This window comes from Rhipicephalus sanguineus, chromosome 3 (assembly GCF_013339695.2).
Source record: "Rhipicephalus sanguineus isolate Rsan-2018 chromosome 3, BIME_Rsan_1.4, whole genome shotgun sequence".
NCBI classification, from domain to species: domain Eukaryota; kingdom Metazoa; phylum Arthropoda; class Arachnida; order Ixodida; family Ixodidae; genus Rhipicephalus; species Rhipicephalus sanguineus.
Window position 1 is genome coordinate 121,634,025 of NC_051178.1, and position 20,173 is coordinate 121,654,197.

A 20,173-nucleotide genomic window follows, 5' to 3' on the forward strand; every position below is an offset into this window, starting at 1 on the left:
GAGTGTTTCCTCATATTCATCAGCATCAAACTTGTTTTATATTTGCCATTTTTCCCTACAAGATGACATTTCGCCAGAGTCTCAACTTCCTCAGCTTGAACCTGTTTTTCGATTCTACCAAGTTTCAGTAGGATAGCCCAACCGCTCGGTATAAAAGCTAGCGCTTCCTCAACACTGTGCTTCAGTGACACTCCTCGGTGACACCTGGCACGAGCAGCAGTCTTCCAAATTGGTGAGTCTCCACTCCCAGTGCATGCTGAGGGCATCTAGCTAAGTGCATTTATAGCACAAGAGACACCGACAGTGTTACTGAAGTGAAGTAATTTATTTAGTCAAAGGTGTGGTAAGTTGGACACCGCAATACTGCTTTGTAAATGATATTTAAGAAGGCCTGACATTCACATGATAAATATATGTACTTTGGGCGCACGTGATTCTGGCAGGCTTATTCAGCTCAGGAAGAAACTTACTTTACAAATTGTCCTATAGACATTCTGGAGGGTCTAGACCACCGTTTGAGGACTACTGCAAAGGAAATTGCACATTTTAAAACAAAGGTTTCCTTGCTTGGGTGTACTGCTGGCTATACTATAGCTGAAGGCACTACCTGACTGTACTGCTCTTTGACTGTGACCTCGTGTCTCTGTATCCATGCATGACAATCCGAAAACTTGTTCTTGCATCTTATTCAGCTTCAAGTAATCCAAACAAAAACCTGTAATACTCGGCAGTTTTAATTATGTAATGATATTCAACTGCATATTGTTCCAACGTATCTACATAGAAAAAATTCACAGACGATTACGATACTGCCTAATGCAAATTCTGAGCGCAGCTTCGTGTTGGGGCAAGGCCAACTGTGTTTGAAGTTTTGGCTTTCCACAAGGTATCGGCTACGCCACAAATCATAAGTTTTGTGAAGTAGCACAGCACCCACTACGTCATTATTCGTCTTTCTGCGGATAAGCGAGGGACCCGCTACACGTACATAAGGTATTATGTGCACTTTCTTGATACTGCATGTGGCTGATGACAATGAAGAATTATGGCTGAGCACTTTGCAGTGGGTAAGAAGCATTAAACCACCCACTCATTGTGCAATTAGCATTGTGTGATGACTGGTTGTTATTTTACTCTTCTGCCATGCTATATTACATAGGTTAACGCGATTCCTTGCCCGACATGACGCCTGTATAGGGTCTTTTTTTTGCAAATAGGTTTCGAGCACTAGAGTGGCTCTGTGGTAGAATACCCTACTGACACACAGAGGGCCCGGGTTCAAATCCCATTCAATCCTGGGTATTTTTTTGTCATTTTATTTTTTCATGTCTGTCAGTTACATCACCGACGGCAACGGCGACGGCGATGCCGCTCAACGCAGGAACGAACACATAAGAGCTGCACTCTAAAAAAAAGGTCAGCGCCACAACATTGCAGCTTTATAATACAGCAGTGGCAGCAGCTTACCTTCATGAACTGCTGGCAGCAGAGCAGTGATGCAGTCCTCTCGTGAAGTGCCGTGCCTTTTTTACTCAATGTCATGAGCTTCTGAGTGGAACTGCGGCAAGCACTACTGTCTCCAGCAAGCAAGGACAGGCAGCAGAGAGCCTCCAGAGCCTCACGAGACTGTGGCATGCTGCTTAACCTACAAGTGAGAGTATTTCACACTGGTGCAGAAAAAAAGAAAAGCATCACAATAGTAGCATAAAAGCCTGAGACCTGTTTTGAAGGAAATCCTTAGCAGCTGCTGCTCCAGAAGCCTTCAGTGTGACCATGGCCATGCCTAGCTCCACTTCTCCTTTCTTCTCGGGTGGACTTTTTGACAGAGCTTCCTCATACACTGTGCACATACAGAAGTACACCAGAGCTCAACAAATTTTAGTTTACACTTTACTTTCCCTTTCATTCCATGCATTAATCTGAGAGGGATGCACTCAGATGTGACAGCAAACAAAGAGAGACTGTGTGCGTCGTTGGTACAAACATTTCGAAACACTACGGTACATCATTATGACGTGACATTTAGCGGTGTAGTTACGTGAAAGTTCCACTCACTTTTTGACCGGCGACTGATCTGAATTTCTAGAGGACTCGTATCTAATGTTCATACTAATAGAGCTGAGGGATGAAACAGTCAGCAGAGTGTGGCGCCCTCTCCTTGTTTTGTGCCACTGCAGTTTTAGACTTAATATAAATTGCTCACTTTATAATGAAATTCAACACACACACACAAAACTCTGAGTCTGCATTTGATTTATGTGGTCAAAATGAAGCTTGTCCATTTATTTTACACCATGTGTGAGAATGCACAGGATAGAAACAAACATTGTTAGCACCTTTTAAGGCTTCGGAAAATTCACCCAGCTTTCCATAACAAAAACCAAGAAGGCTGAGCACGTCCTTTGAGCGTGACCCTGTTTGCAAGCAGAGCTGAATGGCCTCCTCGTAACAACCGAGGGGGCTGAAACAGAAAAGTAATACATTACTACCTGAACTAATTCTACAAGTTGTAGCAGTCACAAATTTTAACATTTATAAAAGTTTTTCCATTCACATATGTACTAAGTACCCCACTGTCTTATCAATGCTTAATTATTTTTAACGGTGGTCTTGTTATTGCAAATTAAATTTGTGTGTGCATTCACAGTAGCTCACACTGAAAATGCCTGTACAATTATGGCATACCGGTAAATTTCTAGAGAGAGCTAGTAATGCGTTGATCAAAATGCAAAAGAAAGAGAGACAGGACATGTTGCTATTACACTTTCGTTTTCTTTAGACTTAGCTTTCTAGGTCATGCTAGTGGTAGCCTATAAGAGTGCTTAAGTCCAAACTACTAGGTGTTTCCCCTAAAAGTGTAAAACACTCTTTATGCTTGGAGACAAAAAATTTTCTTCTCTGAAAGGTACGCATAACTGTCACTTACGCAGTACATAAGGAACACAAAATTTTATCGCTCACCAAAGTACACGTGCCAGGTTCACACGAACTGCAGTTGATATTGTCATCGTTTTGACCAGGTAACGTCAGTGCCCTAAAACAATGACAGAGGAAGGGAAGTAATTACAGGATTTAACAACATACAGTTGGCACTTGTACAGTAAAAACACTTGGAACCATGTTCAACAGCCCCATTCTGAACTAGCACCTAGAGGCTGAACCAGCACGAGTGAATGCATTGAATAGAATCAATGGGCAAGCACACATGTCATAACAGCTACATTCACATAATGTATTATTGTCAAGCATTCCTGTGGAATGAAAGACAAGTAAGATAAAACACTAGCTGTTGAACACATTATTGACACATTGTGCTGACAGGGTTTACTGTTACAAAGCTAGAAGATAATGCACTGCGTTAGTGAGCTCTTGACTAAAAATGACCAGTAGGAGCTCTCTAACCACTCATTCGACTGCTCTATAATGTAACAAAAACCAATGCAGTGAAAGAATCTCTATTCATGCTAGGTGCCAATGCTTCCAGATTTAGTTCCCTCCGAAGATGTTCTTCAAATGTGTGCCCATAATTGCACAGGTTAATGTGCAAGTAAAACCCACAGGTTCATGTGCACAAAAATAACGGCATATGGCCATTTTCATTCTTTGATATCCTTCCATCCAACTCTCACTGAAATGAAACTGTCAAGACCAGGAATCTGGACTTCTAACTTCATTCTCAGCATTGTATTGGCTCAGACATCGCTTGGTCCAGATTATAGCCACTGTGATGCACTAAGTGACATTAGACACCAGCCTCTCAATGCACTTACTCAATGTGTCAACATCTATCAGACAACATAACTGATGTCCGAAAACATGAAATGAAGTTTGAACTCTTGCATTTTGCAAGCCAGAATACCAAATTGGTTATGAAGCATGATATAGTTAGGAGACTCCACATTAATTCTGAATGCCTGATGCTTTTTAAATGTGCCCATAAATATATTCATAAAGTTCAAAGTATGATATTAATAAGAGGTGGAAAAACTGGATTTAGATAACAGTGATATTCAAAACTGAGCCTTTTGTGAAATGAGTACATACTTTAAAAGTAAAAATTAAAAGACATTTCTTTACTGCATGCCTGATGATGAACGAACTTTATTTCATTAGCAGAAAGATCCCCCTTTCAGAAGGGGGGACCCAACCTAGACGTTGCCTGAACATAAAATTTACCACAGGGTCCAGGTATATTTGCACATAACATGCAGGTAACCAGTCCTTAAGATTTATGAACAGCAAAAACTGCATCTGCAACATACATAAACACCACTACCTACATACCTCCTAATAAAAAACGTTAGAGCTAGAAAAAGTTACATAAAAAGTTTTATATCATAAATCAATAACAACAACATACTTTTTATAGGCATCCCTGGCACTTCTTAGTAGTCCTTGGCGTTCTAGCAATATGCCTAGCATGTTCAGTGCGGCAGGATCTAAGGCTCCTTCCAAATCTGTAAAATGTACACATGTAAATAAATACATGCCAACAGTGACTGACAAAGGGGTAGGTCATAAATGGTTTATTTGCTTGATATCCACGGATTATGTGAAGAAGTAATAATGTCTACCACACACATTTTATGACATTCATGAAAAACCATGCATGAGTGCTGGTAAAAGTACCCTGCTGAATTTGTTCTGTGGCTTTATTAAAAAAAGTATGGCAGCTGCACAAATTTAAATTAACAAGTATGCAACATAATGCAATTTGCCGAACAATCTTTTTTTAACATACAAGCAAATCAAGAGTAACAGATGTATTTAAATAGTTCTTTTTTGAGTGTGTGAATGTGACCTATTAGGATGTGGAGTGGTTTGTCTGACGGTTCAAAAGCTGTTTCTTTTGTCTTTATTTTTTGAGTTGTTGTTGTTGCACAAAATCTTTCAAAAAGACACCAATCCCATGGGTAATTTGTGTTTTGTTTTTATGGCCTTGGACTCTGTACATACTAATTATTTCGAGAATTCTTCCTTCACATTTAAGCTGCTTATACTATGCAAGTGACATGATGAATCTGAGGAAATGTCCAAGTTTTAATCTGTAGCCAGGGGATTGGGGACAAAAGTTTCCACAACATGGCCTCCAATGCAAGTGCGAGTTTCTGCCCTATTAATGCACAATACTTCTAATTCAATTAACAGCAGTGTAAGCTGCAAAAACTACCAAGGGCCGATGCTTTTAATTAGAGGCTATGTTCTCAGACAAAGCTGAAATTCGGCTAAACATGTGCCCCGAAAACTTCCATCTCCAAGAGAGCAATGCCACGTGCAATATCACTGTTCTTTTGTTTTTTTTGCAAGGCTAAGCCATGTCATTCCACATCATTTTCCAATAATGCATTTGGCGACTACGAGGACTGGCAAGCTGTGCATGTTGTACAAAGTCGAGGACTTATTCAGTGTGCACTCGCTTGAGTTTGCGAACTACAATATTACTGGGATTCAAGTTAATTTTGGCTATTTATGTGGCTATTGCTTATCTGACCCCACTGGATTCATGATGAAGTCCATCTGTTCCAAGATTAGCAAACAAAAGCACCTTAAACTTATTTTAATATTCAACTTCTCATAACAATTCCCAACAGAGAAACTTTCACCCACCAACAGTGCGCGAAAGAGCATCCGAGGCAACAACTAAGATATCCCTGCCGTGCTTCTGAGCAACAGTTGGCCCGGACTCCTTGCATAGAAAGCTGGCATAGGCACGAGCTGCATCACCCTGAAAAAAAAAAGAAAGCGAGATTAAAGCACCCATACAATGTGCAATCTATACTGCAGTGGGAATGCTGAACCAAGCTTCACGTGGTAAAATGGACCGCTACCTATCCTAAACGCCTGCACAGTGCAAAGTGCCATGCCTGTCTAAAATAAGCTAGGACATCCGCGAGTAGAACTGCCACTGCACCGTAATAATGCCTTCACTCACGTGGTTCCCGAGTCCCATGCAGTGTCTGAACAGGTCGACAGTGTCGTGGTGCTGTACTTTTTCGGCAATGAATGCCTGTCCCACCCACGGCCGCATTGCTGTTGGTTCTACAGACTGGGCTTTCGCAAAAGCTTGGTGCGCCAACTGCAGAATAAGAATGGCAGTAGCGGTAACGTGGCAGAGCAGATAGGATGCAAGCTACTTACAGATTTAAACACACACAGCTGTTTTGAAAAGCCCGTTTCTTTTCAACGTACCTGCACATTGCCAGCCTGGAGGTACAAGGCACCGAGATTCGTCCACGCATACAAGTTCTGAAAAATATGAAATGTTGCGTTCCTGGCACTGGCTAACTGTGGCAAGTGGAAAAGTCAAGATCAAGGAAGCTTCATAAGACTCTTTCATAATACTCTTAAAGGGGTCATGAAGCACCCCTTGGGCTTGTTGAAAAAAACGCATCCGGCGGAAAGCTGACACGGCTATGAACTGCTCAGCCAAATGTTGCAGTCGTGCGCGCTGCGTAAAGGCTACAAGCGGAGCGCGAAGTTGCTGTTTTCTCAGGCGTCCTCTTTTCAAACAGAGGCCGGTTCTCTCTCGTTGGTGGGCGGGGCGTCTGCCGGTTGACGTCGCGTATCTGCTTTGCCGCGTAGCAAAAGACATAGCATCCTCATTGGCTGATAGCCGACATAAATCGAGAACGGCGTTCGGATCAGATGTGCTTCTTGCCACGGGGTGCCGCCACTTGCCCGCGCCGCGCTCCTCAGTCTGCTAACTTTACCTGGTAGCCACACTCACGCGTGCGAATCACAGCGGGAAAGCAATCGCGTTTCATGACGCGCGTTGACGTAACTTCTTTCCCCTGTGCCATCCCTCCCTGTGTAGTTTCCAGTGCGCTCATCGGCACGAGAAAAGAGAGAAAGCGCTGAGAGCGTGCGCCAAACCCCCGTAACTCCGCTCATTCTTGGACGCATTCGAGAAATTTTTGCGGCAATCGATTCGGGAGGCAGTAAACTCCCGATACTGAGGTCATTAGATCATTACTTGGAAAAGTGGTTCATGACCCCTTTAAAAGACTATGCTTCATGCACTCTTCTAAATCAACATGCACAACGATGCATGACCTCCATTTGGCTTCCCACAAATGTTCAGTGACACTTTTACTTTTGTTCTGATTGTTAAACTGCACAAACAGTCTGTTTATGCAGTCTGTTTGTGCAGGTATATCAATACATAATTAAATTGCACAAGTACACATGTGTGCTGATCGACCTCATTTCTCTTTAAAAACACACGCGTATTGAGTAGAAGTTGGCTACAAACACAAGGTCAATAAAACCATGCATAACTATACGAAATAAATTATTTGGCTATCACATTATTAAGCAGGCTTTAATGAAGCCACTGAGAATAAGTTGAACAGATTATGCAGTTTAACATTCTTGAATTGCACATATCAATGCCATAGTTGAGTGGTCCCGATTGTGTATTTTGACAACTTTGGGTCATCGATAGGCTTGTGCGAATAGTAAATTTTAGGTTCGACGCGAATTCGAAGTGAATAGTGATTTGGTCGAATAATTTTGAATCGAATTCGAATAGTATATATGACATATTATAAAGAAAAATGAGCATATTTGTCATGACCTAACTAACCTGCAAAATATTTTATAAAATTGAAACAAGGCATGCGCAAATGTCATTCTTTTTGGTTGAAAGGGAAGTGGAAGCAACTTTGAATAGTAGCAGGACTTGACTTTCGGTAGAATGCAAGTGATAACATGTAAAATATGTTACGTTTTAAAATTTACTATACTTAGAGCATATAGGCCAGTATACCGAACTTATAATATTAAAAAATGATGAATCAATGTGGGGGTAATATGTTCATTTAACCTTGAAGTGGGGCTTCGCGGCAGTGCGAATTTCCCCTGGATAGGTGTCTTCACGGCATAGCACCCCTCCACTGCAGTGAAACCACCTTTACAGGGAGTTACATGCGATTTATGTCTATTCGTTCATTTCAAAGCAAATTAGAATACTGTAATATTCGTTCGAATATTCGAACTGCTCGAATATTCGCACAAGCCCAGACCATCTCGAACATGCACGTAAATTCAAGTACACAAGCGAATCACAACCTTGTTTTCAACAGCAGAGCACCTTAGTCACTAAGTTACCATGGCAGGTGACATTAAGTTGATCAGGAATTTCTTTCCTAAATCTTGCTGTGCACACTTCTACATAAGTCACCCTGCAGATTTACCTTCCCCTATTGAACATTTCAGCGTGTGTAAAACTCACGCAGTGTCTGTATGACTTCGGAAAACATTGTGATAGTGGGAACCAAAGCAGGCCCGATGGGCTAAAATGTACAATTTCTAAAACAAAAACAAAAAATGTACATTCTTCAACTGTAGTTAGCATGCCAGTGAAATTCAGAATTTAAACATATATTGCTCCACAGACTGCACTCCAGTAAATATGATACGTACACATGCATTGAAGTGGCAGTATCAAAAACAACACATCTGTGCATGTTAATTTTGTAACAATTTATCTCAATAGCCCAAATTTGTATAACAAGTAATCTCAATTATTAAAATTTTCGTGACATGCAACATTTTAATGAATGGAAAACACCTATGCATCTGGCAACCAATTAAAATAGGTATGCTGAAATACTGAAATTATCAGCAGAGATTAAAGGGGTCATGAACCACTTTTCCAAGTAATTATCTAATGACCTCAGCGTCAGAGTTTGCTGCCTGCCAAATCGATTGCCGCAAACATTTCTCGAATCCGTCAAGAACGAGCGGAGTTACGGGGGTTTGGCGCACGCTCTCAGCGCTTTTCTCTCTTTTCTCGTCCCAACAAGCGCACTGGAAGCTACACAGGGAGGGATGGCACGGGGGAAAGAAGTTACGTCAGCGCGCGTCGTGAAACGCGATCGCTCTCCTGCTGTGATTCGCGTGCACGAGTGTGGCTACCGTGTAAAGTTAGCAGACTGAGGAGTGCGGCGCCGGCAAGTGGCGGCACCCCGTGGCAAGAAGCGCATCTGATCTGAACGCCGCTCTCGATTTATGTCGGCTATCGGCCAATGAGGGTGCTATGTCTTTTGCGACGCGGAGAAGCAGATGCAGCAACCGGCAGGCGCTCCGCCCACTGACGAGAGTGAGAACCGGCCTCTGTTTGAAAAGAGGGCGCCTGAGAAAACAGTAACGTCGCGCTCCGCTTGCAGCCTTTGCGCGGTGCGCACGACTGCAATATTTGGCTGAGCAGTTCATAGCCGTATCAGCTTTCCGCAGGATGTGTTTTTTCAACAAGCCCAAGGGGTGCTTCATGACCCCTTTAAGCACAAGCATGCAATGTATACAGTACTCACATTGCTCTCCAACTCTAGGGATTTTATGAAGCAATGCTGGGCCAACCCATAATTCTCTGCACCTGAAAACGAGCATAATGTTACAGGAAAGATGGCCGCTACTGTAGCGTAGCAATATAGTATTAGCTTTTTACATAACAACCTCTGACACACAATATACGTGTTTTTTCAAAGCAATCTTGCTTTACCTAAGTTGTACTACTAAGCTCGGTATTAGCTTCAATGGGCCTCGCACTTTTCTATACACTTAAATGACGCCTATTATATATACATAGCAGTAAAGATTCTGTACCACTTAAAAATAAGTTCATTTGCTTGACTCAAACCCACTGCATGTGTCTGAGATGTGCAACAAATCGTGATGACTCAGAGAACAATACCTCAAAATCCTGCGCCATTATATAACTTTCTGGGCTACAGCTTCACACTACAAAACAAAAGAAAACACCTGCAGGCTTTGAATATAAGCAATATCAGATCAGGCACTCATCAAACATTTACCAGCTTTAATCGAGCTATATTTACTGATTTACTGAAACTTCCCTTAAAATTGTACTTAGATGTGCTGACTTATGCAATAAATAGTTTTTCGATCAATGTCCAACTGCATTCCTGGAAAACCTTTTGAGCGAAGTTCGTTACTACATTGTTCACAAGTTTTACACACCCATTGTGGTACTCGGTGTGTCAGAACAAAACGAAAACCAAAAACGAAAACCGAAAAAAAAAAAATATTTTTGACCGGAACGAAAACGTAACCGAAACTTTATCTATTATTTCGTTCAGGAGGGAAACTGAAATATTTTTTATCGTTTTTCGGTTTATGGGAAAACCTGGCGAGTGGGAACAACCGAGGTCATGCAACTCAGCGCTTATCTCAGACAGAAATTCCAAAGTAAACGTGTGTTAAAATTTTGCAAAAAACGAGAAGAGTGGCAACCAGGGCTGTTTATATTGACAGGCACGCAAGTGGACTTTTGCGTGCCTGTCAAACAGGTACAGTGAAGTTCACTGTAACGCAGGCCAGTGTGGAGAGGGCATCCACAGCGCTGAAGGTTGTTTTATGAGAACAGCGGTCTCGCACACCAGACAGTACACTCGATGACAGACTGCTCCTGAGATTATGCTCACTCCTTGACACAAAGCACAGAGCCTGCTCAGAAAATTCGCAATCAGCTTTTGAAAAAATTAGGTGCTATAACTTAGAAGGGTACTGGCAGTGCTGGGCAGTATCGAAGATACATGTATCTTAGATACATGTATCTTAGATACTATCTTAGATACTCTATGGGTATCTCGTATCTGTATCGCGACACGTCTCGAAAGACGAGTATCTGTATCTGTATTTCCGATACATTCGATAATGTATCGTGTATCTTAAGATACAAGATACTTCTATCGCAACACAACCGTGCGAAACAATAATCGCTGGCCAATCTCCGCTTCTCAAGGTGGTGCTGGTGCCGCTAAGCGATCTCAATAAGTCTAAGGGCACTGACGTTATTTTATTTTTACGCCAGAGTCGTCCAGCGAGGGTAGAAGATCAGGAAGACAAGCGCGCGGACGTCTACGCCCAGCCCACGTACCTTTTGTTTTCTCAATCTCTTTGCTTTTTAGTTGCGCCACTGCCGCGACACTTGCTCTTAGCAACTGTCCTGCGCCGCGTACTCCACTGCGTGCGGCGTCTATCGTGCAAATTTTGATATTGCTACAGTGTCGTTATTGAAGATTTTCTTGCGTCTTGCGTCTTGCTCCGTAACGAAATGTGATGCGTGCAAGAATGGGGTTGGTTTGCGTCGTGTAAATTTTACATATCAACGATTGGAAGGATCTCGTGGATGTAAGTTTGACTTGCATGCAATGAATTAACTTATATGCATAAAAGCTTCTAACAACTGTAGCGCCACGGGTACTGAAGCTAGATCTAAAAGAGCAAGCATTTACCTAAGGGAAAATATCTTGGCGTACCGTATTTTTCACTTCCTGCTACATTTGTTCAAAGTACCAACTGCTACATTTGTTCAAAGAATTTATGAAATCATTATGTCATTATTTGCACAAGTGCTGTCTTAGCTGTCATTTTGCATCCCATACATTACCCAGGTCTCTGCACTGTTTGTCCGGTCTGGTCACTGCAGTAGGTCTTTTGTAACGCGCTCCCAAATTAAGATCTCTGCTTTATTCTTCTGTCTGCTTTATTTCTACTACTGCTTACACATTTACACGTTGCCAAGGCGATTTTGAAAACAAATATATAATTATGTGGGCGTGCTTGAGCATACAATACAAAACGTTCTGCTTACCGCTTAGGAAAATAGCGAAATTGACTTTGCATTATAATAATGGAAATCATTAGGAGCCATCTTAAAGATATTAGGAAGGAGATCCGAGAAACGTTGTTTTACTGAATGCTCCCTTTTACTCATGAGCGTCCCAACGAGCCGTTTCTGGCAATTTTCCATAGGCACTGAATTTTCTATTGTCTCAACAGGTAAGTTGACGATACTTCATGCTCAGAGCTATTAAGGGCGCCCTCTGTAATGTGTTTCTGTACTCATTCAATGTGAATGTTTGATACACAACCACCTCTCTATTTCGCTTATATTTCTTTTCCTCTTTTAGGCCTTCTTAAATATTTTTCGTATTACTAATCGCTACGTAATGTCAGCTAAAAGCGGCAATAGCGCCAATAGCGGCGGCGTCCTGCGACGCTCTATGCAACTGTACAATACGTCTGAGATGTTTCTGTGTTGCACATGTTCTCTCGTTGAAAAAAAAAATTGCTAAAAGATTACAAGAAAATTCGATGACGCAAACCACCGAGAAGAAAAGGCGAAAGGAAAGAGCGTCAACTCGCAACTGACTTTATTCTTGCAAATCCACAGCAATATATATACCATGCCACACATGCGTAATAACACACCATGCGTCACATCCAACATTCGGCCACTCTCAATGCACGAGCTAGTTCAGAAATCTGTCAAAAAATTAAATTCAGCTGAACGCAGTACCACCGACGTATCGCTAAAACAGATTTCTTTTTTTCTTTTGGATGAGGTATGCTTCTAGCATCTCTCGCTCAATCACCTCCTTGCTTCTACCTAGAAGAGTGATATTGGCAAATCTTGCCTCACATCCACACGTGCTGCAGTGCATAGGCAAATGTGCCAAAAGGTTATTCTTTATCGGAAGAACATGCACCCTCGCTCGATCGTTTATGCATCGGCCGGTCTGGCCGATGTAAACCCTTCCACAGGAGAGCGGAATTTCGTAGACCACTCCCGTTGCACAGGTGACGTAGGGCCTCGCATGCACGTTAGTGAGTCTATCAACAAAGATTGCACGTTAGTGAGTCTATCAACAAAGAATTCTTTACGCCAGCAGATAAGTAGAATATGAAAATTCAGTGCAGTTTTACGTCATCTGCGTATACACCAGGGGTCTCAAACTCAGCTTATAGCCAGCGGGCCGCCGTCGCGAAATTTAGTTCCAAGGGCCGGGGCGGTGAAGATGGTGGGAGAGAGTTTCAACAAAATTACGATGTAAAGGAAGCCTTTCCCATGTCTCATATATAGGTCATTTCTGAAAGGGATTTGGAGTCAGGATTCGAGAAACATCGATACTGATGTACACAACGAGTGAAATCTGGACGCATATTGTGAGATATAGAGTTTTTGTTCCATGGTTATATTTCAGCACATGGTGACCACATGTTCCTTACGAAAGGAATGCTTGAGACCAGTCATGTCTGTGCAGTTCACGGACATACTCATTTCGAAAATAAAAACAAATGGGATGAAGATGGTCATGAGTGTGGGCCGGGCCGCTAGCAAAAGGTCTCAAACCCCTAGTATACACCATGCGTTCCAACCCCCCCCCCCCCCCCCAAAAAAAGAAAATGTCGCTACCAGCGCTGCTGCTGCTGTACACCTGTCCGGATATACGGTATTGTGCAAACTGTCTTTTTCGGACAAGGTAAAATTCCACACCGGTATTTGCGCTGTCGTGGGAAGGCTTCTTATTGAAGTTATTGTGATTATACGGCTACCCGCTAGCTGGTCGGCAAGCTGAGCAGCGACTCCCATCAATTGCAAAAATAACAAGCAAGAACCGCTGTCAGCGAAGTGTATAAAGAACTGTCCTGTGAAGAAGCTAAAACAAACCCCAATAAGTTGTTTTGGAAGGAAACTAATGTACTTTGAGCAAGAAGGGCAATACTTTCGAGATACTAACAGACATTTCATTCAAGTGAAACAAAATAGGTCAGAGTTAAGAAATTTTCAAGAAGACATTTTCGCACATTGGCGTTTGCTGCTACATTATATGGATCTATAATAACAAATTTGATAATGTATCGAAGTATCTTAAGATACAATTGCCAAGTATCGTATCGAATACAATTATTGCGGCAGTATCTTGTATCTGTATCTCCAATACTTCTTGCCTGAGTATCTTGTATCGTATCGCGATACAATTTCAAAGTATCTTTGCCCAGCCCTGGGTACTGGTTTGCGCTAGTTGGCAGGAATTCATGGTATACTAGTGCTCCTCTTAAGAACGTAGGAAGAACGTGTTTTACCCTTGTTCTATGTTCTTAAGAGGAGCGCAAGTAACTATATATACCACAAATCCTATGTTTTTATCGTTATTCCAGCTTCAAATTTTTGCATAGAAATAAAAACCGTTACGAACCGTTACATAACATTTCATTTTTCGTTCCGGAACAGAAACGGAACAGAACTTTTTGCGGTGGAACGAAACTAAAACCGAAATGAAAAACGTTTCGTTCCGACACCCTGGTGGTACTATAAAATCTTTAAGGTGGGTGTAAGGAAAGCAGCAGTGCTCCAAAGAGGAATAGCAGTAAAGTAAGTTCACTGTACCTGAAGAGACAGCCAGTACCCCAAGGCTGTTCCAGTAGGCAAAGCAGCTGGGTTTCAGAGTAACAGCGTTGCGCACACTGGCTAAAGCTTTGGCAAAACTTCCCTTCTGAAGGCGTGCTTCCAGCCACAGGGCCAGGCCCAAGTCGTGCCACAAAGATGCCAGCCGTGGCTTCATTCGAATAGCTGTCATGTAGCATCTACATAAAAAAGAGGGTAGTTTAGAGCAGACTGCAAATTAGGTGATTAAGGGAAGCTGAAATGGTTTTAGAATTCGGTAAAACTTTGTGGTTAACAAGGACCGACATTATTGTCAACGATGTCATAATTTTTTCTGCGGTTGTTGCAGCAGAAGCCTTAGAATATGCGAAAGAAAAGTTTATCTTGCTCCGACGACACAAGTGCACTGAAAGTGTGGCATGGAAATAAACTAACCGGAACTACATCATCTTCAGTTTTTTTGGCAGAGCCGCGCTGCACTCCGACGGAAGATTCCCACCACTCACTGATCCGAACTGCAAGAGCACTGTTTATGTACCGGAGGCTCAAGTAAATACAAAGACACTGGAAGTTCTGCAGCTGGATCACAACATCCGCCATAACGACAAACAGCCGAGCGCAATGTGAACAAGCATCTCTCATATCTTCAACCGTGGCCTCTCTGGTGCCGCTGCCAGAGCTGATCGCGGAGGCCACACTTCAACAGTGTTGCTCTTGCAGATGATGCAGCATACTGAAGATGACGTCCCTGCATTCGCTCAGCATCTGAAGAAGCCCTGCGACTGCAGTCGCTGCTTTTAGCCAAAAATGCTATTTGCGTTCACTTTTGAGAACTCTCGCACAGGTTTTTCGAATTCAGCAGGGATCACACTGTCATTACACACTCCCATGTTATTTTCTTTAAAGCATGTTTCACCTTTCTTTAAATTATTAACAAGCTCAGGGTAGGCCTGAATTGGCTCATTTAAAGAAGTACTGACACCTTTTTTCGAAGGCGAGTTTACTCTGCCATACTGATCTCCTGTATGCAGAGATGGCTCTGAGCAAGTGTGAAGCTCAGCAAATGCTGATAAGATATTTCAAATTTGATATTAAAGTCAATTTTTCCATGGCACACCTACTGACATCGACACTAGCTTGACGTCAGGCTACAGTACAAATTCTGGTGACTTCACGCAGCAGTCTGGTTAGTTGTGATGACGTCAGGCATAGAGTTTCATACAATAACCTAGAGAGGAAACTGGCACTGCGATCGTTCAACCACCATGGGAAGGATGGGAAGTACAGGCTTCGGATTGGATTTCGTTAGCTAGCGAACTGTCTACGGATCTTTTTCTGCAGTTTGTTTCGTTCTTTGCGAGGCGTGGGCAGTGGGGTGCGTTGCAAAGCACTCAAGCAGTGCCTTTGTTGTTCAAAGAGGCTGAAGACTGCTAGGTTTCTTGGTTTGCTGCCACGTTGCAGCTTTACAGGTTATATTTGACAGTTTTAGCAAAGCGTCGTGCACTCACCGCTGCACATAGATATAGCGTCCCGTGACAGTGCAGGAAATTCCATAGAGTTCACGTTTTGTGATAATCGCTACTGGTCCAAACTCTTTCAAATCGACTGCAAAACGATGTCAAAGCTAAGCAGGCACACTGTCAAGCTCCTCTGACTTGACTTCACAACAAAACGAGAAATGCGTTGGAGGCAGGCCACTTGGACAGACGCATCTGGCATCGCAGCAGATGATACGTTAAGTGTTTCTCACTGAATACTAGGCTTGTGCGAATATTCGAGCACTTCGAATATTCGAACGAATAATACAGTATACGAATTCGCTTCGATTCGAATTTAAATTATTGAAAATTTCGAAGTATTCGAAATGAACGAATAGGTGTATATTAATCCGCTTGTAACCCCCTGTAAAGGTGGTTTCACTGCAGTGGAGTGGTGCTATACCGTGAATACACCTTTCCAGAAAAAATCCGCACTCCGTTTGTAATCTCCTGTAAAGGTGGTTTCACTGCGGTGGAGGGATGCTATACCGTGAATACACCTTTCCAGAAAAAATCCGCACTGCCGCAAAGCCCCACTTCAAGGTTAAATGAACATATTACCCTCACATCCCCCGATTCATAATTTTTAAAATTTAAAAACTTGTTATACTGGCTTATATGCTCCAAGTGTAGTAAATTTTAAAATGTAACATATTTTACAGGTTATCACTTGCATTCTACTGAAAGCCAAATCCTGCTACTCTTCAGAGTTGCTTACACTTTATTTGAACCAAAAAGAATGACATTTGCACATGCCTTGTTACGTTATTAAAAAACGTTGTGCAGGTTGGTTGGGTCATGACAAGTATGCTCGTTTTTCTTTATAATATGTGATATATACTATTCGAATTCAATTCGAAATTATTCGACCAAAATCACTATTGCTTTGAATTCGCTTCGAACCTAAAATTTACTATTCGCACAAGCCTACTGAATACGTTACTGTTACTTCCACAAATAGATAATTCGTACTTTCGAGGGAATGACAAGCCCGTTTGTTTTAAGTGTTGTAAAGAAAATAATTCATTATATTGTGATGCCAAATCTGGAACACAATTGCAGAGCAATGCATACCCTGGTGGTTGAATTTGTCCAGGTTTCAATTCCATCTCACGGTCACGCAAACTTTTTCCAATAAGTTTTACATACAAAAGAATGAAGCAAGTTTTAATCGGAAATAACTTCATATCGCTTTGTTTTACGCTCGGCAAACAAGCGTCGCGAATCTCAAGAACCTAATCCATCCGAAGCAAATCCGAAGCCTGTACTTCCCATAATTCCCATAGTGGTTGAAACGCCGCTCAAAGAGCCCGCGTAGACACTAGCGCCACATTCCCCTCTAGTTATTACTGTAAGAAACTCTATGACGTCAGGTACCAAAGCTTCCAAGATGGCCGCTTGTACGTCACCAACGGAGCCACGGTGCGGAGTGGCCATGGAAACGTCACTATGTATTGTGCGAGCATGTGACGAGAAGCTCATACTGCGTCGTGACGTCAGGGTGCAGTAGGAACCGAAACTAGCTTTTAAAAACATACTGTAATTACTTTTTCAGGGCGCACTCAGCTTAGCACTACCTTTTCTAGGCTCTTGAGGACTTGATCTTTCATTTGACGCAAAAAAACGACAACTGAAAATATTCGTGTCAGTACCCCTTTAAGCCAACTACTAAGCACATTCGATAATGAAGCATGAGGAGGGGACACATGGTGGTAAGGACACTGGCCAACTCACTTTTGTGATGCCTTTATAAGCTGCTCCTGGCCACTGTCCTGTTGTTCCCCTTCCAACAAGGAAGTGGGAAGCTTCAGAGAGGACCAATTGATTCCATATGCAGCAGGGACCAGGCAAATGTCACCCGCCAGCTTCCACAGACATACGAGCCGCCTTTGAAGTGCCAAGGCCCTGCACAAACATGACATCACCATCAATAACGGGAGCAATCACACAATGCAGCTCTCTCCTGAATGGCAAACAGAAGTAAACTGTTGCTTAGTAAGTTTTAAAAGTGACTAGTATAGCACAGTACTGACTCAAAAACCTGAATATCCAATCCTTTAAAGGGGTCATGGGCCACCCCTCGGGCTTGGCGAGAAAACAAATCCTGCGGAAAGCAGACACCGCTGTGAACAGCTCAGCCAAATCTCGCAGTCATGCGCGGCAAGGATAGTTCCCAAGCGAAGTGCGAAGTTGCCATTTTCTCAAATACCTTCTCTTTACACAGAAGCTTTGCTCACTCTCTTCGGAGCTGCCGGCATCTGCTGTTTGACATCGAACAACAGATAGCATGCAATTGGCTAATAGCTCACATACGAAGAGCGGCGTTTGGGTCAGATACACTTCTTGCCACGGGGCACTGCCACGTGCCAGTGCCGTGCTCCATAGTCAGCTAACATTGCACAGTGAACTACACTCGAACACAGGAATCCCAACAAAAGTGAGCGATAGCACCCCATCAAACATGCTCAAGGTCATGAAACGCACTGACGTAACTTCTTTCGTCCGTGCCATCTCTCCCTGTGTAGCTTCCAGCGCACTCACCAAGACGAGAGAAGAGAGAAAGTGCAGCGTGCAACAAATCCCTGTAACTCCCTTCGTTCTTGACGGATTCGAGAAATTTTTGTGCGACAATCGATTCACGAGGCCATAAACTCTGATACTGAGGTCATTCGACGATTACTTGGAAAAATGGTTCAAGGCCCCTCAACCTGAAAATTTTATATAATTTTTATATATATAGGTGTATATATATATATAGGATTATGTTAAAATTTTTTTTCTTAAAGCGATTTTAGTTTTTCTTGAAATGCCATTCAGTATGAAATTGCTAACCTGAGACTTCCTAACTGATTATGCGGTGCTAAAGAAAGCACACACTACACAGTAGCACACACAGCATTATCACTACACCTCCTAAGGTTCTGTGCCCACTGCAAATGTACTCCTGTCAGATAGGTGCACTGAATAGTTTTAGATGCTACTGTATCAGTAATATCAGTAATATAAAAAATCTTTTTCTCTTAAATGAATGTTCTGAAAGCATTTTGCTTTACATTTTTGTTAGGTACTTTTCTTGAATTCATCAGATATGCACTGATTCACACAGCCTTCTTCAACTAACATTATGGAACAGTAGCGAGGGCAAGAGCACAGGCACTTTAGTGACCCAAGGGCACCACAGCAAATATCTCGGATAGCTATTATCTAATCTTGAGCTATCTGTTCTATAAAAGCCTACTGTAGGTCTGGCAATGTACATTTATTATTATTATTATTATTATTATTATTATTATTATTATTATTATTATTATTATTATTATTATTATTATTATTATCCAGCACCGCCCCTGAAAACCACATTGGTCAGCTGCCCTATGGTTATCTTTCATCTTAAAACACCAAAACCTCGTTAGAGTCAAATCATATGGCCAATGGAATGTTGAACATTAACAGTATCTACACTGCAATTTCACGAAGAAAAGAAGTTAATGTACATTGAAAAGATTTGCTTCTTAAGGATGGAAGGAAGGGGTACCTTTTGCCACTACAATAGTCTTAATTAAGTCAAGACAGAAATTTTCGGAGCCCTGCACTACGGCGTCCCTCATAATCATATCGTGGTTTTGGGAGGTTAAACCTCAACAATTATTATTAAGACAATAAAATTGAGCCACCAGCACACAGTATATTAAGTGACTTCTCTCCCCAAAAAATTGACAAGGCCGATGTCACTTAGCTTCAGTATTGTGAAGAGCACCAGCACATTCAACAAGACATCATCGTCCCCCAGAGTGAAGCCGCTCGGCCAAATGTTACCTAGCAGCAGCTTCCAGTGCCTGCTGGCAGTCATCCAGGCCAAGACCGCAGAGCCCTTGCTCCAAGTGCTCTCGCGCCAGTGCTAGCTTGGCTTCCGCAAGACCTGAAGAAAATTGGTAGAGAAACAAACGGTCAGTAAGGGATACAGCAAAGAAAAATGTTAGTACAGAGAGCAGCATAGGCATTAAAGTTCAAGGTGTTTTAAAGGGACACAAAAGCAAGATACCTAGTCAGTTTGGCCAGATAAACAACTCCTTAAGAACATTATTGCCATTAATTTCGCCATCACAGGTCCATCACAGGAAGAGAAAATGAAGTTCAAAGTCTTATTTTAGAATTTGGTGCCAAGACCAGCACCTAAATGTCAGTGTGGCATCACAGATTTCATAGTTTTCCTTTTGCATTATGGCCACACGCAAGTTTCAAGAAATAAAATTTCTTGAAACTTGCTATGTTAGGTCTCTGACTGGCACACAATGTAATTAATTTTTACCGATAAGCAATTACATAGGGTTTCAACAGACGCAGTCAAAATTTATGATGTCACTGAGAGTTGGTACAGAAACTCCGAGGCGTCATTGCCACTTCTACTGAGTATTTTCTCACTTTTTAGAGCTGGCAACAT

At 42.2% G+C, this 20,173-nt stretch overlaps 1 protein-coding gene across 1 annotated transcript in view; it reads right to left on the reverse strand.

Annotated features, from left to right (window-relative positions):
• Positions 1-20,173, reverse strand: part of LOC119387034 (tetratricopeptide repeat protein 37-like) — a 62,684-nt gene that overhangs the window by 14,733 nt on the left and 27,778 nt on the right. Inside the window, exons 21-33 of the mRNA XM_049414111.1 lie at positions 19,549-19,651; positions 17,467-17,637; positions 14,198-14,394; positions 9,315-9,376; positions 6,190-6,246; positions 5,933-6,076; positions 5,608-5,725; positions 4,361-4,457; positions 2,962-3,034; positions 2,656-2,666; positions 2,337-2,461; positions 1,720-1,840; positions 1,468-1,645 (exon numbers count right to left, since the gene is read on the reverse strand). Of these exons, the coding sequence (XP_049270068.1) occupies positions 1,468-1,645; positions 1,720-1,840; positions 2,337-2,461; positions 2,656-2,666; positions 2,962-3,034; positions 4,361-4,457; positions 5,608-5,725; positions 5,933-6,076; positions 6,190-6,246; positions 9,315-9,376; positions 14,198-14,394; positions 17,467-17,637; positions 19,549-19,651 (1,457 nt within the window). The remainder of the gene's footprint in view (positions 1-1,467; positions 1,646-1,719; positions 1,841-2,336; positions 2,462-2,655; positions 2,667-2,961; positions 3,035-4,360; positions 4,458-5,607; positions 5,726-5,932; positions 6,077-6,189; positions 6,247-9,314; positions 9,377-14,197; positions 14,395-17,466; positions 17,638-19,548; positions 19,652-20,173) is intronic.